We start from the raw sequence: 26,648 nt of genomic DNA, 5'->3' as shown, positions 1-26,648 counted from the left end.
ACCGCAGATCAACGAGAGGAACATATGCGATATAACTATAGACAGAACCAGACAAAGGATTAGCGAGGGCACTAAACATAACGATCTTGCGGTTAAACTAAAGGACCTCAGGGTGAAAGGGGCAGTGGGCCCAAAACCATTATTGAATAGTAATGAAATAACAGCATCACAGATTAAGACACAAATAGGTAAAGGGAAGCAGGAAGGAGCCCCAGGCCCGAACGGAAAACCCCCAATATTGTACAAGCACAATGCAGAATTCTGGAGCAAAGCATTGGTCCCAGTCTTTAAGGGCATACAGGAAACTGAAACAAACCCAGTATCTTGGAAAGGAACAATAATAAGCCCAATTTACAAGCTGGGCGACAAGAGCATCCCAAACAATTATCGACTCGTCGCCCTAATTGACATAGAGGCAAAGTATAATGCGGGGTTAGTCCTAGAGGAACTTATATCCTAGGCATCATCAAAATGCATTATCCCAGCACACAAGACTGGGTTCTCCAGAGGACAGGGAACCACTACCAACATCATGGTGCTAACTCTGCTGATAGATGCAGCCAAAGCAGCAATGAGATCGCAATTTTTAAGCTTCATAGACTATAGCACAGCATTTGATCATGTAGATCGCGCCAAACTATGGCAGGAATTGGAAAAGTGGGAGATACCAAATCCTCTTCTAAATCAGTTGATCCTTTTACAAACTGATACCTGGGTCAAGATCAAGCTGGGAGCTCGGACACACCTCTCTAGGCGAATTAACACCTCTAAATGCCTAAAACAAGGATGAGTTCTAGCTCCCTTGCTTTTCAACCGCTTCTTAGCAGACCTTCCAGGGGAACTGGACAACAGTACATCGCACCTGCCACGTTTAGGAAAAATTTCGCTCTCCAATCTCCTATACGCGATTGATTTGGTTTTTATAAGCCGGACTCCAATCGGCCCCCAACACCTGCTGGATATCACTAATAACTTCTCGCAACATAATGTATTAACATTAAGAAAACAAAAATCATGACAGTGAACTACCACAAGATGAAGAAGATCACGTGGTACTTGGATGGGCGCAGCCTAGACCGGGTAACTAACTACAAGTACCTCAGAGTTCTACTTGACAGCAGAGGCTCATATCAACCTCATTGGAGGCCTTGAGCTGGAAGGGCACCATGAGCTACCTTGCAATAAAGCCTCTGAGGAAAGCCCTATCAGACCGAACCTTAGATCCCCTATTATAGATGATTTGAGCTAGATTACAGCCAATGCTAACATATGGGAGTGAACCAATGCAAGGAAAAGATGCGATGGTCCTGGATAAAATAATTGGTAGCACATACAGAGCAATCTTTCAGGTACCAAACTATGTGTCACTCGCCCAAATACGCCTAGATTTCAGTCTTCAAAAGCAATCAGTGGAAAGAAGGGGCGCATTTATAAAAAGCTGTCACAAGATCAGGGGCCCCGAGCCAGGATCTCTAAATACGCCCCTTTGGACCGAGCTGTCATGTCGCGAGAAATTACCTGCCAGAGAGTTTCTGGTGACTCACTAAAAAGACTCGAATTGACCAATCTCTGGGACTACTCCATAGATCACAAGAGCTTTAAAAAGGTCGTAACAAAGGTAACAAAAATCATATACTTAACAGAAGGTAAGGAAATTCTGGCCAAGAGGGATCACGGTTGGATAGTGCTTAACGATTACAAAGCTCTCATGCCACAAGCTTATTTAAAAACGGGAGTCAAAAGGAAGATAAAGGAAAATTGTTAAAGTTGCACTTTGGCATTTTACCAATCCTCCCTCACCTGCCACCTTGGAAAAGGAGAACAGAAGAACAGTCCTTTTATCTTTGTGGAAGAGGAAACGAGGACCTATTGCACATTATTTGCATTTGCCCAAGCATGATGGACATAAGACGTCCTTCACTTCGACCAATATTCAACCTAAAGGGCATCAGGACCTGCAAGCAGGACATAAAATTGTGCTTTAACCCAGAAGAGGCATAGGTAAACTGCCGACTTACAAAGTACTTTGACATAGAGGACGAAAGACACAAGCCACAAGCGACAAGAGAATAGCAAGCAGCTAGGCCCTGATCCTGTTGGATCTTTCTGCGGCCTTCGACACGGTCCACCATAACTTACTGGTGGACCGGTTGAGGGCCTGTGGAATCCAGGGAAAAGCACTAAAAATCCTTCAGGCGTTCCTGTCGACAGAACACAGTCAGTGGCGCTAGGAGACCACGAATCACAGTCATTTGTACTACCATGTGGAGTCCCCCAGGGTTCTTCGCTTAGCCCTACCCTTTTCAATGTTTATGTGTCTACCCTCGCCCCGGTGATTAGATCGTTCGGTTTTCAACTCACGGCCTATGCCGACGACACACAGATTGTGGTGTCCCTGCTACCCGGCAACACTGACAACACCGCAGACAGATTCAAAAACTGTATGCACGAAGTGGGATGCTGGATGGCACAGAGCTGGCTTAAACTGAACTCCTCGAAGACAGAGGTCCTGCTCTTTGGAGCTAGAGAGAACTTTTGGTCCCCGAGGTGGTGGCCAGATGAAATGGGACCACTCCCCGTGCCGGTTGATAAAGTGAAAAACCTGGGCATTCTTGTGGACAGCTCACTGTCCTTTAAACCTCAGACTAACGCACTCTCTTCCTCCCTCCATTACACCCTCAAAACCATCAGAAAAATTCTCCCTTATCTGGAGAAGAAACACAGGAAAACTATTGTTACTGGCCTAGTGCTTTCTCGCCTAGACTACTGTAACAGCCTGATGTTAAATGCCCAGCAGAGTGTACTCAACAAACTCCAACTGTTGCAAAATGCAGCCGCCCGCCTGATCACCGACACTTCCAAATTTGCGTCGGTATCCCAGGACTTGGTGGCTCTACACTGGCTGCCAATTCGTAAGAGAATTGCATTCAAGGCTTTGTGTATGGTCTTCAAAGCCCTTCATGATATGGGCCCCAGACACATGGAACTGCTCATTCGCTGGCACAAACCAGCACGAACACTGAGGTCAGGAGAATTGGCCCTGGTTACGGTCCCCAGAATCAAAAGAGCCCGATGGGGAGGTAGGAGCTTCTCCCTTAGGGCGGCAGAGGCCTGGAACAAACTTCAACTCATGCTCAGACAAACTCAGAATCTGATGGTCTTTAGAAAAGGACTCAAGACTTGGCTTTTCACTCAGTAAGCCTGCGCTCTCACGTTCGCCCTATCAAACCAGCGCCAGGACACCTCCTGGTAACAGAGCGCTCAATAAATGTGCTAAATAAATAAATAAATAAAAAATAAATAGACTACTCTTAATTAACATTTTAATAGCCCAATCTACACGTTTGCCGGTTTTGACTAATCAATGTTTACACCCCGAAGCACAAGCACTTTATCTATTCTTGACACACTTCAAGAGACCTGAATAGACAACAAAACTGAGACTTGATATGACCTCCATTAACAAGCGCAATATGAAAGACTGCATTTTATATTCAATGTATAGTTTTAGATAAGGATCGTTTTATGTATTTTGAATGCAAAGGTTGTTTTAAATTGTGAGTTTTAATTAACTGTACAATAAACTACTACTACTACTACTACTACATGAGATAATTACATCGTGTTCAGAATCACAAATGTTCTGTTTGCATAATTTCTGGAGTCCCCGAGATTTTGTCTGAGGTGTTTATATACTTTTTTGTGACCCATCTAGTCCAGAGGATTTCCCATAATGCATGGATGTAATTTTGTGTAGATGTCTATAATTGAAACACAGGCATCTAAGAATGAATTGTCTTTATCGAATGTGGAAATCATTAAAGCCCTTAAAAATATATTCATTATTTTCTTCATCTTACATTTGCCTACACAGAAAATTTACAGAAAAAAAAGTTTTGCCATTATTTATTTATTCCTTTATGAATTAGTTTATCGACCATATTTTATAAAGGCTGAATAGTTTTTAGCTTGTGTTTTTTAGGAATGTTTCTTTCACTCCCTTTAGGGTAAGTGCTGAATTTTGACAGGATATGTGAAGGTTCAATAAGGCTAAAGTGAACCAACTGACAATAGCACTAATTGCTATCCACCTCCCTTCTGTATCCATTTTCATTTTAAATAGATATGTAATGTCTAATCAGAATTCACACTCCTCATGAATTTTTTCTACGGGGTGTGGCTAGGGACCTCTGAGTCTTCAGTCCACTGTACACAGGAAAAGAAAAAGTGCAGTAACTTCCAAGGGGCAGAGCCAGGAGAGGAAGAAGGTCATGCCCTGTCGCCTGAAGCTGCTGCACTTATCCAAAGGCCATAGGGAGTTGCTTCTGAAGGCATGAAAGCTTGAGGGCCAGAAACTAGGCCCTGTGCCTAGTGCCGGCTGTGCATGGCCGAATGGAGTGGGTACTTTGTTTGACTAGGAACCAAACAATATTATAACAAGCAGGACAAGGTGTTGAAAAACATTGTTGAAGTTATGGCTGTTTACTCAGATGACAAAATAATGGCCCTTGGATAGAAAGAGCTAAAGAAAGAAATACCCTCAAAAAAGGGCAGTTGATTGTTCAATATAGTGATAATTCCAAATCTAACAAGCATTGATAATGCATCAGTTTCACCTATGTAATGAAAGGATAAGTTACATACCTGAAATCCTAGTTCCCTTCAAGGGGTATACTCATCAAAGTCATAAGCACTGAATAGTCCCGCCCATGTGCGGGATCCCGGAACAATAGCCAATAATATGCATATATCTACATATATATATATACATAAATACCCATATATATATAGATAATATGCATATACATATGCAGCCTGAAAAACTTACCACTAGGCTCCAAAACTTCCCTAATTGCATGTATCTTTTACATTTGACAAAATAAAGACACATAAGTCATCATAAACATATGATATATATATATATATAAAGAAAACTGCCTTAAGTTTGCTTTGAAACACACAACCTTTATTTTCAAAGGTAAAAAGGCAGGATCATAGAGGCAGAATTAGCCTAGAGAGGCTGCATAGAAAACAATCGGAAAATTGGCGCCGTGCCTTTAAGACCTCCAGGAACCCCCAGGCTCCCATCATGCACCAGAGGTGACAGTTAGGTCAGTTCTTTTGGACGGCGTTTAACAGTGTAATCCCAGCATGGGTAACAGGCACATATACAGGCCTGGTATTCGTCTGGGGAGGAGGGAGGGTTGCTTAGGACTTTGATTAGTAAACCCCTGGAAGAGAACTAGGATTACAGGTAAGTAACTTATCCTTCTCTTCCAGGGGATACTCATCGATAGTCATAAGCACTGAATAGGGTAGCAAGCTAATTCCCATACCCTGCGGACAAATACCAGCATATCAAAACATTTCACCAACAGATATTACCCAAATTCCTCAGGGATGCTTGACCAAACTGAGCATCCGCCTGAGTATCAGAATCAAGGCAATAATGGCGTGCGAAAGTATGAACCGAACGCCATGTGGCTCCCTTATAAATTTCATGAATCGGTACATTCCTAAGCATTGCTATTGTAGCAGCTTTGCCTCTTGTAGAATGTGTTCTCAGCTTGCCCGGGAGCTGCCTGTGTGCTAACTGATAAGATAACATAATGCATGACACTATCCATCTAGAAATGGACCTTTTAGAGGCAGGAAAACCTGTATTCAACAGACCATAATTTACAAACAGTTGGTCAGAATTTCGTACACTCTTTGTTTTATCAAGATAGAATTTCAACACTCGTTTTAAATCTAAAGAGTGCAGAGCTCTCTCAGCTGGAGCGTCCGGATTGGCCAAAAAAGTAGGAAGAGTGACTGACTGGTTAATGTGAAAATCCGAGACCACCTAAGGGAGGAACCTTGGGTGAGTACGGTGGGCTGCCCCACGCAGACTGGGTGCGTTGACTGGCAGGTTAAACAGTTTTTACAAAAAGCCAGAGTCAGATGTTCATTACTCACTGGAGATCAGGAAATTACTCATATCCGAGTCGTCTGAGCGGAATCCACCATAGGAATTAATTCCGAAGAAGGGAGCACTACGAGTCCCAGAACTCTGTGAATAAGAAACGCCTATCAGAGGACACGCCCACCAATGGGATTGATGAGAGAATATAAATGAAAAGACCCGCATCCCTTCCTTTTCCGCCAGCTAATCTTGGTAGTACCCGTGAACAAGGCGCAGGAAGCGCTGAAACGCGTTGGGCTTTTTAATTCATTGAACCTCACGAGGTCTGGCAGCAACAGAATAAAAGAATCCTGTGGAAAAGTGACAGAATTCGTCTGTTAACATGTGCATTCTCACAGGGGGCAACTTCTTAATGGACACATATTTCGGCCCGTCCCGGCCGAGAGAACGGCACTCCCGCCCAAACAAGGCACGGTGGGCTGCCCCACGCAGACTGGCTGCGTTGACTGGCAGGTTAAACAGTTTCTACAAAAAAAAGCCAGAGTCAAATGTTCATTACTCACTGGAGAGCAGGAAATTACTCATATCCGAGTCGTCTGAGCGGAATCCACCATAGGAATTAATTCTGAAGAAGGGAGCACTACGAGTCCCAGAACTCTGTGAATAAGAAACGCCCATCAGAGGACACGCCCACCAATGGGATTCATGAGAGAATATAAATGAAAAGACCCGCATCCCTACCTTTTCCGCCAGCTAATCTTGGTAGTACCTGTGAACAAGGCGCAGGAAGCGCTGAAACGCGTTGGGCTTTTTAATTCATTGAACCTCACGAGGTCTGGCAGCAACAGAATAAAAGAATCCTGTGGAAAAGTGACAGAATTCGTCTGTTAACATGTGCGTTCTCACAGGGGCAACTTCTTAATGGACACATTTTTCGGCCCGTCCCGGCCGAGAGAACGGCACTCCCGCCCAAACAAGGCATGGTGGGCTGCCCCACGCAGACTGTCTGCGTTGACTGGCAGGTTAAACAGTTTCTACAAAAAGCCAGAGTCAGATGTTCATTACTCACTGGAGAGCAGGAAATTACTCATATCCGAGTCGTCTGAGCGGAATCCACCATAGGAATTAATTCCGAAGAAGGGAGCACTACGAGTCCCAGAACTCTGTGAATAAGAAACGCCCATCAGAGGACACACCCACCAATGGGATTCATGAGAGAATATAAATGAAAAGACCTGCATCCCTTCCTTTTCCGCTAGCTAATCTTGGTAGTACCCGTGAACAAGGCCCAGGAAGTGCAGAAACTCATTGGGCTTTTTAATTCATTGAACCTCAAGAGGTCTGGCAGCAACAGAATAAAAGAATCCTGTGGAAAAGTGACAGAATTCGTCTGTGCGTTCTCACAGGGGGCAACTTCTTAATGGACATATATATCTATACTACTATTATAAAGAGAGAACTGTGTCCTTTGAGCCAGGTAAACTCGAAAAGTACACCACCAATCGCACCACCCAATACATCGTTGGAAAGGGGGGCTCCAGTAGATGGACATAGGCTATAAAAAAAAAAAAACGTTATTTAAAAAATAAACAATAAAAAAAAGTAGTCCCTAAGAAGTAGCGCCGGCCGTGTGTGCTAACAACGTGCGTGCTGACATCATCGGAGGACAGGAACGCGAGGAGGAGCGGACAACAGCGCGGGGAGGAGTGGAAAACTTAGCCAGACTGGAGCGAATGAGGTACATGAACCGCGAGGAAGAGCGGTGAAGTAAGGCGGACTGGAGCGGAATGAAGGACAACAGCGCATGGAGGAGTGGAGAACGTAGCAAGACTGCAGCGCCATGAGGTATGTGAAACGCGGGGAGGAGCGGTGAAGTACGCGGGGAGGAGCGGTAAGTGAGGCGGAATGGAGCGGGATAGCGGACTGCAGCGGGGCGTGTAGACTGGCTTGGTGTAGTGGGGGCGGTGAAGTGAGGCGGACTGGAGTGGGATAGTAAAATAAATGATAGGTTTTAAAACGGCTTTCACATTTGGTGCAGACATTTAAGTGAGAGTAGTGGGGGGCGGTGAAGTGAGGCAGACTGGAGCGGGGGCCTGGGTTTGTGTGACTGGGAGCAAGCGCTGAGGTAAGGTGCATGCAAGCCTGAAATGCTACCCCCAGCCTCCTTCTGCCCCGGGCAACGCTGGGGCGGGCTGCTAGTATATATATATATATATCACGTTTATGATGACTTATGTGTCTTTATTTTTTGTCAAATGTAAAAGATGCATGCAATTAGGGCAGTTTTGGAGCCTAGTGGTGAGTTTTTCAGGCTGCATATGTGTATATATATATATATATATATATATATATATATATATATATATATATATATGCATATTATCTACATATATGGGTATTTGTATATATATATATATATATATATATATATATATATATATATATATATATATATATATATATATATATATATATATAATATATATATATATATATGTAGATATATGCATATTATTGGCTATTGCTCCGGGATCCTGCACAAGGGCGTGACTATTCAGTGCTTATGACTATTGATGAGTATCCCATGGAAGAAAAATATAGTTCCACCAAAGAGGATGGTGACAGTATTCCGGCAGTGGGAAACTGATAGGAGAAGCAGACTAGGAACAAGCATTGGTAAATGTAGGAAAACATGCTACAGCCAATAAAAATTGAGGAAAGGTAAGTGAAGTGTCATGCACTGGAACCACTAAGAAGCCAGGAAAGAGAGGAGGTGAGATGTAAGACCTTTTTTAGTTTATATTGAAAACAATAAATTTCTTAAGCACAGCGCAAGCGATGTGCAGGTGAAAGCTAAAAATTAATAGAATACAGCAAATACAGTGAGCTATGCAACCATAATTTTCCCACCAGTGTACTGTTCATGAACTCACACATTGTGCCACAGATGATATCACAAAGAACATCAAAGATGCCATCACAGTGCATCAATTGACCTTTGACTAGCCCTTATACTGAAGGTGTGCTGAGGCAGAGATAATTTCAGTTGCATCCTGTGAGTTCTGGCCTTCTGCACGCCCCTGCACCCAGAGCAATGGAAGGCACCTCTTAAAGACGACTGTTGCTTTACCCATCAGACTTTGTGCACTGGACCTGGCCTCCTTTTGTTCCTGAACTTAGTCTTCAGACTCAGCAACCTTACTCCAAAAGACAAATGAACATGCCCTTCAGCCATGCTCAGCAGGCACTGGGTATAAAGCCTCACCATCCATCTGGCCATGCGCTGATCCCTCCTGCCAGTATAGCAACAGAGGTGATGCGATTACCGTCAATGGTGATGTGTGATGTAACGGCACCGGATGTTTCACAAGTGCTTTTATCTCTGGTACCATGGGTGCTAAATTCCAGTGACGTGCTTTAGGGGACATAAGAAAAATATCAGCTAGTAAAATGCATAACCAATATTTTGGGATTCTCCATAAATATATAGCAAAAAAGGAATAATTTTATGTTGTGGTAGCATATATTGTCTTTTCAGTTTTACTAGGATGGAACGGTACTCTGAGACACAAAGTTTGCAAATCTGCTTGCAATTTGATATGGGACAGTCAGAAAAAACGAAAGAGCATTCCTTTTCATTAATGGAAAACATGATCTATTTTAATTGATTACACATTCTCTGCAAAGTACACGCGTGACCCCGAGGTAACGATTCCGAGGGTAGAAGAGCTTATGTGTGAATTTGAGGCCTTATCTGGATATCTAGTTAACAAAACCAAGACAGAGGTGATGTGCTGGAACCTGGAGTGGTCGGGAAGAGTCAGCGCAGAGTTGAGATACCTGGGGGTATATATAGTGAAGGACTTGGAGAAGATACCTGAGCTCAACCTTAACAGGGTTATTAAGGAAATAGATGGCCTTTTTAGCAGATGGAGGAACCTCCCCTTGACTATCTATGGAAAAACAAATCTGGTAAAGATGGTCATTCTGCCCAAGTTGTCTTATTTATTTTCCTCTATACCATTAACATTCCCGAAAAAAAGTCTAAGCAGGGCACAGAGTAAAATTGGGAGCTTCGTGTGGGGGGAAAAAGGGGTCAGGCTGGCGTGGAAAAAGATCAGATGCAGACTGAAGAAAGGTGGGCTAGCCCTTCCTGATGTCAGGCTATATACAGCAGCATTCTAGTTTAAAAGCATAAGGATGCTACTTGTCAAACCAGAGGAGTCGGAGTGGGGCAGGCTGCTTGGTGAAATGGTAAGAGCGGAGGGTGGAGGAGAAGGTGAGGCTTTTCTGTATAAGTTTGGATCTCCAAAATTCTTCAAGCGCGTGCGCCGGGAGGTTTTAAGGGCGGCCCTGGAGTTATGGTATTCGCTTAGATGTAGTTGGGGCATAGGATACAATTCGGACAGTGCCCCTGTATGGGATTCACCAGGAACAGATAGCCTCGCATTGCTCATGAGACGGGCAGGTATCATCAAATGGGCTGAGCTCGTAGATTATGGAGGGATTTACCCATGGGAATACTTAAGGGCAAAGATTGGGCCAGGCTTCTCAAGATTTAAATATTTACAGTTAGCTTCATGGTACGATGCAGAAAAAGAGGTGGTCAGGGGGAATGGAGAGATCAAAGGGTTGTGGCAATCTACCCTCCGAATTAAGAAGGAAATCTCAGTATGGTATAACAACTTGTTGGAAGCTGAGGACCATGTGGTCCCTCCCTTGGCTGCAGTATGGTCCGAAACCCCTCTTGGGCCATCAATAGAGTCGCTATATGAGCCTTCTTTAAAGGTTCTGTATAAATATGTCAAACCTGCTTGTTTAAAAAAAAAAAAACACTTCTTCGTAATTAACAGACTCTACTATACCCCCGCTAGGATCGCCAAGTTCGCTCCAGAGCCACCGCCTAAATGTCCAAGATGTTTGTTACCTTTGGCCAATGATCTACATGTTTTCCTAGAGTGTCCAGCACTGGCAAAATTCTGGGCAGAGGTGGGTGACAATATCTGTAATATCCTCAACACCACTTTAGAAATCAATGTCATTGGTGTTTTTTCGGGGATGATGGTCGACTTAGTCAGACCCTCTCCCAGAAAAACAGAGGCTTATTAATTTATCTGGTATTGTTGGCTCGAAGGGAAATTTGTAAGAGGTGGAAAGACCCCCTACCACCACAGATGGAGGATTGGCTTAAGGCATCATTCTCTATGGCTCGTCTGGACTATGAGGGTACGGAAGACAAGCTATCAAACATCTGGCATCCCTTTGTGAGCTGGGGCCAAAGACCAAGATTAATATGATTGGTCTAATGATTACACCAGGTTCCCTCAAAAAAAAGGGACCGGTCGGATGACCCAAGCGAGTGCAGAACGAAAAACTGGCTTCATAAGACCCGCAGAGGCTTGACAGGTGAGATGAGGACCAAAAAAAAAACATTCTCTGCAAAGTGGCTTGTTGAAGGAAACATACTTAGTGGTTCCATTTTAAAAATCCATTAAATGATCAAGCAAGTTTGGTCCTCATTTGTCTGATGGTTTGCCAAATCCTCGAAATAGAAACAACGCAATCCCATCTCATTAGTTCATCAGTAGCCAACACAAAGCGTTCATTTGGACTCTTCGCGTTTGGGTTATCAATCAATGCTTAAATGATCTATGGCAGATTTAAGCGAATTCAGATGAAACAAGCACTGATGAAGCAAGGACTTACCTTATCTGTAACAAGAACATAATTTAACCGGAGACTGACTTCATATCCATCATCGTGGACGGTTGCAGAAATTATCTGCAAAATAAATATGATATTAGAATTGCGGAGAAATTTAATTTAGTAATGAATCAACATTATCCGAGCTGGAGGGCACTTATTGAACAAAATTAGGGTTTTAATTGTGCCATGGAAGATATGATGTGTTGAGTCAAACGTACTTCCAATAGCAGTAGCAGTCTGTTTTGTCAGTTTATTACTCTTTTTTTTTTTATTTTTATATTTTTATTGTAAGATAAAACAAATTTTTTTGGCACACAACATACACAAAATGCATAATATTTATACAGAAATTAAGTAAACAAAAAATTACTGTCAAGAGATACTGTATATCATTAAACAAATCTTTTTCCCTTCATACAACCGACAAAACATATAAGAGGGAAAAACAAAAATATTGTTAAATCATCCACAGTTTACATTTAGTCTCTCTTTCCAATGGTAAACTGGTTCCCATATTTTCATACCCAATCTTCTTGCCCTTTTACCTTTCCTAGCATATATGCCCTTTTCCAGGTTGAAAGTCCCCAATAATAAAGCAATCCATTGTTGTGTTGTGGGAGGTAAGGGATCCCGCCAAGCTCTAGCAATTATTAACCTATACACCGCCATTGCTAAAAATAAAAATTCAGAATAGTCACCATCAAATCCCCTAACCCCTAACATAATTATAGTTGGTGTTAAAATCACATTCAAACCAAGTGTATGACCCATAAATTCTTCAATACCCTTCAGTAAAATGCTTAATTGTGGGCACAACGCAAAAATGTGAATGCTATCTGCTGCCGGTGCACTGCAACGAGAACAGGTAATCCCTGTGGTCGCACCCCACTGTGCAATGCGATCCGGTGTATGGTAGAGTTGGTATAAAGTTTTGAAGTGTTGAGATTGGAGCGAGGCAGAGCACAAAACAGAACATCCTAATTCCAGCGAGTCCAAGAAAAACTGGCTCTGTATCCCTAATTTCCCTGCCCATTTATCACCAAATTTTCCAGTGTCATCCTTCTTTAATTCTGCTAAACTGGCATAGAAATAGCGAATAGAGCACACCCCGCCCTGCTCTATAGATTCCATAAGATTATTTTTTCCAAATCCACCTTCTCCTCCTTTTTTCTTACTAAAAAAACTCCTGATCTGCAAATACTTAAAAAAACTATGTCTTGTTATGTTGTATTTTGACATCATCTGAGAATTGTAATATTTTTTCGTCTAAGCCCAACAGATCTCCTATCTTTTGGATTCCTTTCATATCCCATTCTGCCATTATAGCATCGGAAAAGATTAAAGATGGTAATGTCTTATTCCTATATAATCTGGTATATCTGTTGTATCTACCCAATCCGCATCTTTTTGCTACCGCTGACCAGGTGTTATGCGCTGCAATAACTGTCTTAAAGTGCGTGCGTTTATAGTAGGAAAAATCAGCGCAGTTTAAGAAAGCATTTGCAGTGTCTGAACCCATTACAAGAGAATATACCATAGTTGAAAAAGATTTAACATTCAAATCTGCTTCACTTGCTCCCATCAAACCCTGGGTATATTGAAGTACAGAGGCCCAGTAATATAACCTAAAGTCCGGAACCCCCCATCCTCCACTAGCCCTTGGTAAAGTCATAAATTTATAAGCCCTTCTGGTCTTTCCATATGACCAGATAAATTTATTTAGAATCGACTCCAGCTTATTAAACCAGATCGACTCAAACATAAGAGGTATTGTACGGAAAAAGTAAAGGAATTTGGGGAGTATAAGCATTTTAATTACATTAGTGCGGCCCACTAACGTGAGTCTAAGATTGTTTATTCTAGCCAAATCTAAACTTACTTTCCTCATTAAAGGGGAGATGTTACGCTCTACCACTGTATCAAGATTAGGTGAGATTTCAACCCCTAAATAAACTGCTGCAGAAACCACCCGTGAGTCATTGCATTGAACCATTGCATTTTTTATGATCTGCGTTTTTGCACTGTTTAATTTATATCCAGATATTATGCCAAATTTAAGGGCCTCTAACTCAATCTCACCAATTGCCTTGGATGGGTCTGGGGTGATTATAGCAACGTCGTCTGCATACGCTAACACATTAACTTCTAGCCCGTTTGAGCAAAGGGGGGGAATACTAGGATTAAAATTAAGATAACGTAAATACGGGTCCATATACAGTGCAAAGAGGAGAGGGGAACTGGGGCAGCCCTGTCTAGTGCCTCTTTTTATTTGTACTGCCGCGGTTAGATCTCGATTAACCTTGATTCTAGCTGTTGGTGCCTTATATAATACCTGAACTGCTCTAATATAATTAACACCAAAGCCATATAATTTCATTACCTCCCACAAATATTCCCATGCGACCCTGTCGAAAGCCTTCTCGGCATCAAGAAATAGAGCTGCGACAGGGCCGCCGGCAATCTCCATGGCATCAAAACAGGTAATCACTGTCCTAACGTGTGTTGTAGTACCCTTCCCGGGGATAAATCCATGTTGAACTGGGGAGACTAATTTATCTATAACAGTAGACAACCTTGTTGCCAATATTTTTGAATACAGTTTCACATCCGCATTCATTAAAGCAATAGGTCTGTATGACCCAGGGGCAGTAGACGGTTTATCTTTTTTCAAAATAACTATAATTTCAGTACCCCCCCATGAGTTTGGGACCGAAACTTCCCTCTGAGCTTGTATAAGGGTATCCAATAACTCCAATCTTAGAGCTGAAAAAAATGTTTTATAAAATTCAATCGGAATAAGATCCGGACCTGCAGCCTTCGAAGACGGGAGTTCTGATATGGCTACCGTCACTTCTTCTAACGTTATAGCAGAGTCTAATTTAATTTGATCTTCCAATTCCAACTCATTAAGTTGGATATTTCCTAAATAATCTCTGATTTTATCCCTGCCCACCTCAGCTTCTGCATCATACAATCCTGTATAATATTTCCAGAATTCATTTCTTATACCTGCAGAGTCCGAGATCAAATTACCTGAGTCATCTACCATATTTTTGATATCCCCTGCAGTAACTTTCTGTCTGGTTCTAACAGCGAGAATATGTCCCACCCTTTCGCTATACTCAAACACCTGTTCCTTCTTTGCAAGATAGTTTGCTGCAGTTTTACTAGTAATCCTTTCAGCAATTTCACTCTTTAACATCATGATTTCCAGAATTTTTTGATCCAGCGAGCAACCACTCGTGATTAATCTGCTCAGTTCTGCCTCTGCAGTCAGGAGCGAATTAATTTGCTGTTCTAGCCTCTCTCTTTCTCTTTTCTGCCTGTATGTTGAAAAACTAATGGTCTCACCCCTTATTCCTGCTTTAAAGGCATCCCAAATGTTGCCACTACTGGCACTTCCCTTATTATTAAGCCAGAACTCACTAATCCATTTTTCCATATGTTTACAATAGTCGTCATCTTTTAGCAAGGCTCTCTCGAATGTCCATTTATATATTTTCCCTGCGATACCGCTTAAGCTAATTGTCAATAACAATGGGTTATGGTCTGAAACCAAGCGGGGTAACTTCCTAATCTATGCATTAGAAAGCAAAACATTGGAGATTAAAAAATAATCTAACCTGACCGTGATTCTATGTGGTGCAGAGAAAAAGTATCACCATCAATCATCGGGTGTAGATTAGCCCAAACATCCGATAAAGCATTATGCACAGCCATGTCTACTATGGCCCTATGGACCCTCTTCTTCCGCCCAATATAACAATGGCCCAATTGCAGCTCAACACTGGCAGGACGGTTGATGTTAAAATCCCCACAGCAAACAATGGGTTCCGCCCAGGTCGATAGTTCCTGATCCAGAAATTGAAATATATCTGGCTCATCACACGTTGAACCATAAACAGAAACCAATGTAAATCTAGTTCCTCTAAAGTCTACTTCGACGATAACCCATCTTCCCCATGTGTCTTCTTTACTCCTAACCACAATACAATCTCTCCCCCTTCCCAAGATTGCTACCCCACGTGTTTTTGAGGCTTGTTTAGTAAATGCCAATACTTTAAAGCCCAATTGTTCCAACAAATAACCCTTACCTCCCTCCACATGAGTTTCCTGGAGACAGATCAAATCTGGGTGCATTGACTTACAAAATGCTGAAACACGTAATCTTTTCTGAAGATCATTAAGACCACAAACATTCATTGAGATAATACGACAAGCCATTAAAAAACATCAAAAATCGGTACCATCTTACTATTCCAACTCTCTTTTTCATCCTTTATTCCCTTCTTCCACCATTTATTTAGGAACTGAAGTTGCCCAAAAATGTATCTCTGTGTATACGATGTGTGCCATTTTCTCCCCCCCTTCTCCCCCCACCCCCTCCCCTGTCCCCCCCCGTGCTACCCCTCCCCCACCCCCCCTACAGGCAAATAGGTCACTCATGACCTATGTGTGAACGCCAGGGAAGCAGCAGTCGCCACTCCTCCCCACCACTGTACCAAATATCGACAGAACCATCTTATTTATTTCTCCTTATACCACAAAACTTCCGTCATGTAAGCCTTCGCCTTAATCTCAGAAAAGAAGAATTTAAACTGGCCTTCAGTTACTATTTTCAGTTTAGCGGGGTATAACAAATAAGCTTCTGAGCCCAGGGCCTGGATAAGCGGTATCATCTGCCTCAACCTCCATCTGTGCTCAACTGTGGCATGGCAGAAGTCAGGCCTTGCAAAGAACGTAACATTATTAAATGTACAACTAGTCTCAGGCTTAGCCTTATCCAATATCAACTGCCGCAGGAGAAAATTCCCTACAAAGATTAGCAATGCCCTTGGTCGCCCACCCTGAGCTCCAACCTGGCCCCTTTTATAAAATGGGAAACGATTGGCTCTTTGAATTTCATGCTCCCACTGCCATGTAGTTAGTTCTGGGAAAGCCCCCTTTAGCAAATTTACAACAAACATTCTGGGGTCCTCCCCTTCAAGACCTTCTTCTACTCCTAACAGTCTGATATTGTTACGACGCTGCCTATTCTCAAAGTCCTCCAGTTTCCAATTGACATCTTCAGCCACCTTCTGATGTTCTGCTTTGTACATTTTCAACTCTCTCATGTCATCCTCTACTTTTCCAGTTCTTTCCTCCACATGGGCAACCCTTTCGACCTTCTCATCCTGTCTTTTGCTTATTTTCCTGAGTTTGTTCTGTATCTTCCTTGATTCCTGCCTTGCCTTCCTATTTTCCCCTCTAGCCTCAGATTGCATTAACTTCAAAGTGTTAAAAAATAAGTCCAGTGTAACTGGGGGTTGCGGGGGCTGCGAAGAACCTTGATCACCAATCATTGTAGCCGGACTGTCTTGTTCCAGGAAAGAAAAAGTAGTAGTAGAGCAGTCCCAGGCCAACTTTTTTGTAGGATCTGTAGTACTGCTTGCTGTGGAAGGCTTTCTTTTAGAGAGGCGTTTTTTCTGTGTTATTTTCTGAGCAGGAGAGCTGCTGACAGAATCTATACCAGTTGATTCATCAGAACTAATTTCGCCTGAAGGTAGTGACTGTGATTGAGAATCTTCATCCACTGAATAAAACCTCTCTGCAGAAGCAGCTCCGTTAGTGATAGCCATATCAACTGAGTTAGAGGCAGAGGATTCGCCTCCTGATTTAATCCCCCCACTTTCCATATTTAGATCCATATCCTCTGCCCAGGTTAAAGAATCAGGCCTCCTACTTTCTGTAACTTCCACCCCTTCATTATTAGCTATTTGAGCACATGGGTATGGGTCTGATTCTATCTCCAGTCCTGGAGCTGGTATGTCAAAGCTCCCCTCTTCATCTGGCAATTGAGTGCGCAAGGCTCATGTACAGAGTTGTCAGTTTATTTCTCAGGTTTCTTCTATAGCTCACACAACTAAACTGAACAACTAGTGTTAACATTTTATATTCAAGACAGATATGAGATATTTCAGAACGCTGTGCTTCTGGAAAAGGAGCTGTTGAACTTAAAGACTTTCTTAATGAGAATTCTAATGTCCGTAAGGCTAATGCAAATATGACACTCAGGGCCCGATGTAGGTAATTCTAATTTACCACTTCTAAAATACCGAATCATACCGATTCGGTATTTAAGAAGTGGTAAATTAGAGGGGGGGAAATGTAGGTAATTCAGAATCGGTAAATACCGAATCGGTAAGATTCGGTATTTACCGATTCTGTAAATACCGAATCGGTATCCCCCATTGATGCCTATGGGCCTTGAAGCCCATAGGAATCAATGTGGAATACCGAATCGGTATTTACCGATTCGGTAAATTCCGAATTTTGCAAGGGTGCAGGGGGTGTCACTTTGACACCCTCTAGCACCCCAATTCCGGACTTGTGTGCCATGCGGCACACAAACATGCCCTAAGGGCATGTCTGTGTGTTACATTGCACAGGAGTGCATGCACAGATGTGCATGCACACCTGTATTCGGTATTTTACCACCCAATAGGATTGGGTGGTAAAATACCGATTCTGACTGGCCTTTGGGACTCAGAAGAGTCCCACCTACATATGGAAGTTACTGAATCGGTAAAAATACCAATTCGGTATTGTACCGATTCGGTAAATTTACCGAATCGGTAAAATAGGCCCCCTACATCAGGAATGACCATTTACCGGTCGGTAACGGCGGAAATCGTCCGTTACCAGTCGGTAAATGGCCACCTACATCTGGCCCCAGCTGTTTAAAAAGATGCTAAGGGAAGCATATGTTTTAGTAATTTATTGTATAATACAGTTTTAGAGAGCTAAAAATGGTTAAGCGAGAACCCCCTACCTATGTCTAACATCTTTTCACAGCTGTTTCCTCAAGCTTTCCACCCACCTTTTCGCCTAATACCTCTATAACTTCAAAATAGGAACATTTTGGTCAAAACAAATGTATTTAAACTTCTATTTGAGTGGACGGGGTGTAGATTTATAAAGGTGCAAAAAGGAAGCCATTTCCAGGCAGAATTCATATTTAAAATTAATTCATTTTTCTTTTTGCTACGCCTCGGTTCATGGAGCTCTAGAAATTTGGGGTGGAGGGGGGCAAAACCCACAACAGCCCCTCCCAGTTCTCCACATCCTCTGTCAGCTTATCAGCCTTCCTACTATTCCATCGCTTTGTGGTCTAAAAGTAGTCATTTGTGTCTCCCCTTTTTCTCTGTGCCATTTTTCTTTCGTGGCAAGAATTTGAAGAATTCCAAGATGATGGATGAAAAAAATAATCAAGACTTTTATCAGCCAATCAAATTTGATGAAAAATTCAAAGTTTAAAAGTTTCCAACTCACAATTTCAGCAACCAAGATGACTCTACATGTGAGCTCTCAAATGCCTGCGGGACACTTTTCTCACGTGTTAGTATCTAAAAACTACTAAACGGATTTACACCCAAAAAAAACAATAAATTTAACTTTCTATCCATCTATTTACTATCTACCTGCATGTCAAGTTTCATGTAAATCACTTCAGATATATTTGCTGTAGTAGACAGTAAAAAGCCCTCTGGAAGCAAAAATAGGAAATGCATCTATATTTCACACCACTTATCCAAATGGATGTGTTTATTTTTTTGGGGTCCAGGAATGGTCTGCAAAACCAAGTTTATGAACCATTTGTAGAATATTGGTCCCAATATCTCCAACCTTCTTAGTTTGACAGTTTGCCTCAACTGGAGGCCTAAAAAATATATTTTCTAAGGGTAATTTCTTGAAAGCTACTACATGGATTTATATCAAACAAAGCAAAAGCATTTCCTTAAGTACAGTTCTACATCCATGCCAAATTTGGTGATATTTTGCTCAATTCTTTTTTCTTTAGCTCTGTTAATACTTCCTATGGGAATTAAAATGGGCAATATCACTTTTTCGACTCCCTGTTTTTTATCTCCTCACTTTATGGAGCTGCACGAAACTTGCTATTCCAATCCAGATCAGATGAATATTTGTTTTTGGAAAACTGTATGCACATTTTTGGAAAAGCACCAGAGTTATTAATAAAACAAAAAATAAGTTTTAAATATAAAGTTAGACCTAACCATAACTCCAGAAGCTCAATAGCGGACTCTGCTACTGCTGATACCTTCAATCAAACATTTCCCTCGGGGGTGAGAAAGAAACGTACCTTTCCCAGTTCCCCCTCACTTAGTCCTGGCCTGGAACAGGGCACGATGGTCCAGCAAAAAAGGATCTATGTTGCTCTCTCCTCTTCTTTTCATCTGTCCTCATCCAGTCTATAGAAAGCCTGGTTCACCATGACTGGGAACAAATGGGAGGGGCCATGAATGAGGCTCCAATGTAGACAAAGCGTACTTTTTGCCGATGGGCTAGTCGGGAGTAGCCAGATAACACCACTTCAGATGTCCAAGAGATCTCTGAGATACCACAATGGAACTAGAGGAATAGTGCAACCTCCCCTTAGCTGTCCCTCAAGGTTAGGACCTTTCAGCCCCATTCAGGATGCTCAGACCAGCATAAAAAAGGAAGCTAACACTGGGTGCCCTTCGGGAAAATTGCCATCATGTCCGGCGGTAAGCTGAGCTTTCTGTTCTGATATATTGTATATGACTGATTAACTACACTTTTAATGTGCTTACTACAAGAGGGTTGCTTAGAGTCCAGTGCCACTACTCACCCTCTAAAAGCAGCAAATGCATCTTTCTGTACTGAAATATGGAGTGAAAAGTATGGAAACTAAACTATGCATCAGACTCGAGACATCCATCAATGGCAAACAAAATATTTCCATTAAAAACCTATACATACCTATCTGAAACTCCACAATTAGACTGAAACCAAGGAAGAATCCCTTGATGCTGTGATTAGAAGAGACCCTGCTGCCTGTTGGACGAACATTTGAAAATCGAAGTGCTCATCATTCGGGGATGAAGTAGTGTGGTTGTATTTCTCTATGAGAAGGGTAGCTCTCTGATGAGAGGGGTGGCTCATATAGGACCCTGTTCTACTGAGCCAGCCAAAAGTCACTGGTGCTGCGAGTAGATTGCTTACCTTATTTAGATCAATAGGAAAAGATCAGAGCATGTCAAGTCGTTCCAAAGTCAGCTTCTTGTGGTAACCTCAGGCTTTCAGGACGAGGGTTACCTCCATTGCAAGCGTATACATTTAAATTAATCTCAGCAACAAGCTATACTGGTGGAATTTGAGGTTACTTGGACCATTGCCATTACTACTTGAAGAAGACATAGAATCACCAGGTACAGAGTTTTCACAAATGCAAGCACATATATTTAGTAGGTATATTTAGTACACCATGAAAACTCGGGCTGGGCTTTTTAAGTAATCTAAAATGTACTGTCTCCTACCTCCACCGGTGCTTTCTATTGTTAGAATGTTAATTCTCAATGATTTTATGATCCAGATCATTTTGCAGGCTTATTGATAGGAATTGCATATGATTTTGAACCATGATTATGGTGGCAGAAAAAGGAACAGTTTCTATCAACATGCAACATGTCATTTAATAATCAGTACAAATGCTCAAGCGAGCCAAGACACAGATTTGTTAACAAGAGGTATTTCTTGACAAAACAGTGCTTTTATCAATTCTGATGCCCAAAGCTACATGCCCCTTTAAATATGGTGGATACTGAGTATGATCTCACTGCATTGGAAAATGGCGATGCTTCAATATCAATGACACATTAGGGAATAATCTTTAGCTCTTTAACCTTAACTTTGCATGCTAAGATTGGCGAGCAATATGAAACTGTAAATGCATTTGTGGTTATCTATACTAATATAATAAAGAGAGAGCCCAAACCTTTGAGGCGGGTAATCTCAGGAACCACAGCACCAATCACAACACCCAATACAGCGTTGGAAAGGGCAGTTGCAGGAGAAGGACATAGGCTATGCAGACGCCCACCATATAAATTTAAAAGGTAAAAGAACCGTGCCAGCAAAGTAGTCCCTTGTGGGCGTGTCTGCGTTGTGCTGTGGGTGTGTGCTGGGGACGTGACAAACGCTGGGGGCGTGTGGTAAGTTCTGCCCTTCATGCCATGTTCTCATATCGTGTGCTGTGGGCGTGTGCGGGGCGCGGGATTACGGGAAAAAAAGCGAGCGTTGTGCCCAATATTTCATTGTTTTTTCTTCCCAGGTTCTGTACATTCCAGCTCCGAGTGTGCTTGCCCCGTGCTCCCAGTGATGTGCACCTGCTTTACTGTATGGAGGTCAGGCATGACGCTGTTCCCAAGGGCCGGAAGGAGCGCAAACAGGGGCCATTGTGCAGGAAATATAATCTTGCTTTAACTTCCGGTGATGCCTGAAGCGCACACTGGAGATTTTCCACTTCTGTTGCGCACAGGCCTCGCGCCACGCACATCCGGACACAAAGCCCGCCTCCACGGAAATAGCAAGAAAGGGACTATCCCTCCCCCAGAATATGTGATGATATTCCGCAAACCAACATCCCGCATACCATCAATCCGCAATTTTTATAACACGGGACTATTACTCCGCAAAGACATAATTTCTAAAACTTTCACAACGCATATGACTTTATCACGCATGCCATTATAACGCAAATGCATGTGTGGTAAAGTCATATACATTGTAAAAGTACATTATTAAAACATTAAATATATGTTTGTATATATGTGTATTTATATTACCTACTGGCGGTCGCCAGTAGGTATATATAGTTAGGATTTTTTTGAATAGGGATTTCTGAAAATTCTATGTTGAATAACTTTGGGGTTGATGGACGGAATTGGCTGAAATTTTCAGGAAAATGGCACATTTTGTTTCTGAGCGTCCCCTGAAAGTTTGGGGGGGTTTCGTCAAGCGGGGGCCGAGAAAAAAGGGGGGTCCCAAAACGTGTTTTTAACATTGAGTTTTCCATAGGGCGGTTGGACTCACTTTTAGCTCGAACGGCTGAATGGATTTCCACAAAACTTGGCAAAATTGTAGGGACTGGTAGCCCGATGTGTCTTTACTATGTCTCAAGATATATGCTCCAGTGGTTTTTACGAAAATTAACTTTGAAAAATATATATTGGGCTACATTGGGCTATATATATGTTAGAGCCCAAATGTAGCCCAATGTAGCCCAATGTAGCACAATGTAGCCCAATGTAGCCCAAAGATGGCCACCAGAGACAAAAAAAAACAAATGTAGCCCAAATATCAGCCAGATGTAGCCCAACTATAGCCCAGTGACAGAATGTCCCAGAGTGTTCTAAAGAACAACTAGAGCGCTCACAGTCTTACTTATGACAAAAGTATGGCACACCTGAAGTCATCTTGATTGGAATAAAGTGTTAACACTTAAAACATTTAATTTGCAAAGGAACAAAATGAGGGGGTTCATTTTGCCATAGAAATTATGATTGGTGCTGAAGAAAGAAAAATTAGGGCACATTTTGAGTGACTTCTCAAATCCTCTTATATTTCATTAAAAAAATTCTGATATGCAGTCTCCCAAGATGGCCACCAGAGACAAAAGAGCCCAAATGTAGCCCAAATATCAGCCAGATGTAGCCCAACTATAGCCCAATAACAGAATGTCCCAGAGTGTTCTAAAGAACAACTAGAACGCTAACAGTCTTACTTATGACAAAAGTATGGCACACATGAAGTCATCTTGATTGGAATAAAGTGGTAACACTTAATACATTTAATTTGAAAAGGAACAATATGAGGGGTTTCATTTTGCCATAGAAATGTTATATGAAATGCGTTACTTACCTGTAACAGCAGTTATCCAGTATTGGTGTCTTTCATAGATTCACATGCCTGAATCATTCCCCGTCGTCGAGACGGGAGCCTCCGGTAAATAAAAAAGTAATGTCCATAGACATACATAGAGAAAAAGGGTCTAAGGGCCTCCCCTTAGTAGCCTTTCCTTGTCCTTATGTAAAAAGGACCAAACTCTTACAGTCAGCCAATCAGCTCCGACCTCCCTCTAGAACCTTCCTGGGAGGAGCCTCAGTCCCTCAGATTTTCGTACGCACCCAGCTAGGTTGGCGTAATATAGTCCGAGAGGGAAGTGAGTCCTTCCAGGGGAGGCGGGAGGGTTGCATGTGAATCTATGAAAGACACCAATACTGGATAACTGCTGTTACAGGTAAGTAACGCATTTCTTATCCAGTATTAGGGGTGTCTTTCATAGATTCACATGCCTGAATCAGAGTAGCTAGCAATCATAGTAGCACATTCGTAAAGTAGAGTTGCTCTGCCGTCATGTTAGATAATGCATATAAATCATACAACAATGAGACAGCATAGAGAGAATAACATCAGAGCAAGAATGTGCATACCTGGAAGGCGGGATGTAGGAAGGCTCACCTTACTGAAAGAGATGGCGAAGCACCGCCTGGCCCACTGCCGCATCCTTCTGGAGTTCGATATCCAGGCAGTAGTGTCTGGCAAAAGTATGCGGTGACTTCCAGGTCGCCGCTCTGCAGATGTCCAGGATTGGCACTCCTGCAAACAGCGCTGCTGACGTGGACATCGCCCTGGTGGAATGAGCAGTAACATGATCATTCAGAGGCCGGCCGGCCTTGTCGTGGCAGAATGAAATCGCAGAGGAGAACCATCTGGATATGCTTTGCTTCGTGAGAGGCAGGCCCATTCGCGGTCTGCTGTATGCCACGAACAGCTGCGAAGACTTCCTGAGAGCCTTAGTCTTGTCCAGGTAGAATTTTATGCACCTCATAAGGTCCAAAGAATGCAGCGACCTCTCCGCTGTCGTAGAAGGGTTAGCAAAGAAGGACTTAAGGACTATTGGTTCATTGAGATGAAAGTCCGAAGGTACTTTTGGAATGAACTTAGGGTTTGGTCGCAGTACCACTCTGTCCTGTCTGAATTGCATGTATGGCTCCTGAATGGATAAAGCTTGCAGTTCGCTAACCCTTCTGGCAGATGTTAGAGCAAGCAAGAGTGCTGTTTTCCACGAGATGTGTTTAAGAGATGCACGATGAATGGGCTCAAACGGGTGACGCATGAGTTGGTTGAGTACCAGATTAAGCTGCCATGTAGGAGGTACTTTCCGAGGCCTCGGAAAGGATCTGTAGAGCCCCTTTAGGAATTGTTTGACCAGTCGGCTGGACCACAGAGAAGGTCCTGTGACCGTTCTGGTGAACCTCGAGATAGCCGCCAGGTGAACCTTGATGGACGCATGCGCTAGCCCTGACTGAGCCAAATGCAGGAGGTATGGCAATACCTGTTCAGGGGTGATGGCGAGGGGCCGCAGGCCCTGGTCCGAACACCAAATGCAGAACCTCTTCCATTTGAGAGTGTAGGTCTTGTTCGTACTGTCCGCCCTTGCTTTGGCTAATACATCCCTGCAGTCTTGTGGGATATTCAGGGCACCGAACTCTCTGTGCTCAGGAGCCAGGCTGATAATTTGAGCGATTGGAGGTTCGGGTGTTGCACCTGTCCGTTGGACATCGTCAAGAGGGTCGGGTGTTGTTTCAGGCGGATCGGTGATCTGATGGAGAGTCGAAGCAGATCCGAGAACCAGTGTTGCCTCGGCCAGAACGGGGCAATGAGGATCAGGGTGCATGGTTCCACCTTCATCTTTCTGAGGAGCCGAGGGATCATCGGGAATGGAGGAAATGCGTACGCAAAGGCGCTGGACCATCCTATGGAAAATGCATTTCCTAGTGATCCTTGTTGGGGATGCCAGCTTGCGTAGCTTGGGCACTTGGCGTTCCTCTTGGTGGCAAACAGGTCGATGTTCGGGACTCCCCATAGAGAGAAGATGTGAGTCAGAGCACTGTCGGATAGTTCCCACTCGTGGGAGAGGGATTTTTGCCTGCTTAGGGCGTCTGCAATGGTGTTGTCCTTTCCCGGGACATATTCCGCTTTGAGCGGGATATCGTGCATCACTAGCCAGTTCCAGATCTTCTGCGATTCGCGTGAGAGAGAAAGCGAGCGCGTTCCCCCTTGTTTGTTTAGGTAGTGCATCGTCGTGGTGTTGTCTGTCCTGACGAGCACCGGGGAGTTCTGGATGCGGGGCAAGAAGGCCTGGAGAGCCAGATACACGGCTCTTAGTTCCAAAAGGTTTATGTGGAGTGACTTCTCCTGAGTGTCCCACTTGCCGCTGATCTGAAGTTCCTGGAGAACAGCGCCCCATCCCTCTAGGGAGGCGTCGGAGGTTATCACTAGAGGTGACGCTGGAAGGAGAAACGGTAAGCCGACAGTTAGATTCCGGCGACGTTTCCACCATTGCAGACCTTTGGACATTTTTGGTGTGATCCGAATAATGTCGTTGAAGGAGCCAGTACTTTGCGTCCATTGGCTCGTGAGTGCCTCCTGCAAGGGCCTCATTCTGAGCCTGCAGTGCGGGATGAGGAGTATGCAGGAAGACATCATCCCTAGGAGGGAGGTGTAAGTCCGGACTTTCAGGTGCGTCTTTGCCGCCACAGCCGTGGCCAGGGATAAGATCTTGTCCATCCTCTCCTTCGAGGGGAAGGCTCTTGTGGACTCCGTGTCTAAGATGGCCCCTAGGAAGGTGATTTTCGTTGCGGGGACCATGCAGGATTTTTTGAGATTGATCGTCAATCCCAGGCTCTGAAAGAGATTGGTGCAGGCGTTGGAGGATGTGACTGCGTCTGCAGGCGAGGGTGCTTTCACCAGCCAGTCGTCTAGGTAGGGGAAGACTTGGTGGCCCAGTTGGCGCAGGAAGGCTGCTACTGGCGCAAGGCACTTCGTGAAGATACGTGGCGCGGACTTGAGGCCGAATGGCAGGACCTTGAACTGATAGTGACGGCCCGCCACCTCGAATCTTAGGAATTTCCGGTGACTTCTGAGGATGGGGATGTGGTAGTAGGCATCCTGGAGATCTAAGGATGTCATGAAATCTCCTCTTTCTAGAATGCCCAGAATTTCTTGAATTGTCACCATCCTGAACGATTGGCTCCGTAGGAAGGTGTTGAGTGTCCGGAGATCCAGGATGGGCCTCCACTTGTTCTCTTTTTGTTGTACCAGAAAGAAGTGGGAGTAGAATCCCTTCCCTTTTGAGGATGCCGGCACTCTTTCGATTGCCCCTTTCTGT

The 26,648-nt window shown here is 43.3% G+C and overlaps 1 protein-coding gene across 1 annotated transcript in view; it reads right to left on the bottom strand.

Annotated features, from left to right (window-relative positions):
• Window positions 1-26,648, bottom strand: part of DZANK1 (double zinc ribbon and ankyrin repeat domains 1) — a 1,079,146-nt gene that overhangs the window by 306,904 nt on the left and 745,594 nt on the right. The window contains exon 15 of the mRNA XM_086926915.1: window positions 11,612-11,686. Coding sequence (XP_086783041.1) covers window positions 11,612-11,686 — 75 coding nt within the window. The remainder of the gene's footprint in view (window positions 1-11,611; window positions 11,687-26,648) is intronic.

The sequence above is a fragment of the Lissotriton vulgaris genome, chromosome 6, assembly GCF_964263255.1.
Source record: "Lissotriton vulgaris chromosome 6, aLisVul1.2, whole genome shotgun sequence".
Classification (NCBI taxonomy): Eukaryota; Metazoa; Chordata; class Amphibia; order Caudata; family Salamandridae; genus Lissotriton; species Lissotriton vulgaris.
This window is presented reverse-complemented; position numbering and strand designations above follow the sequence as displayed.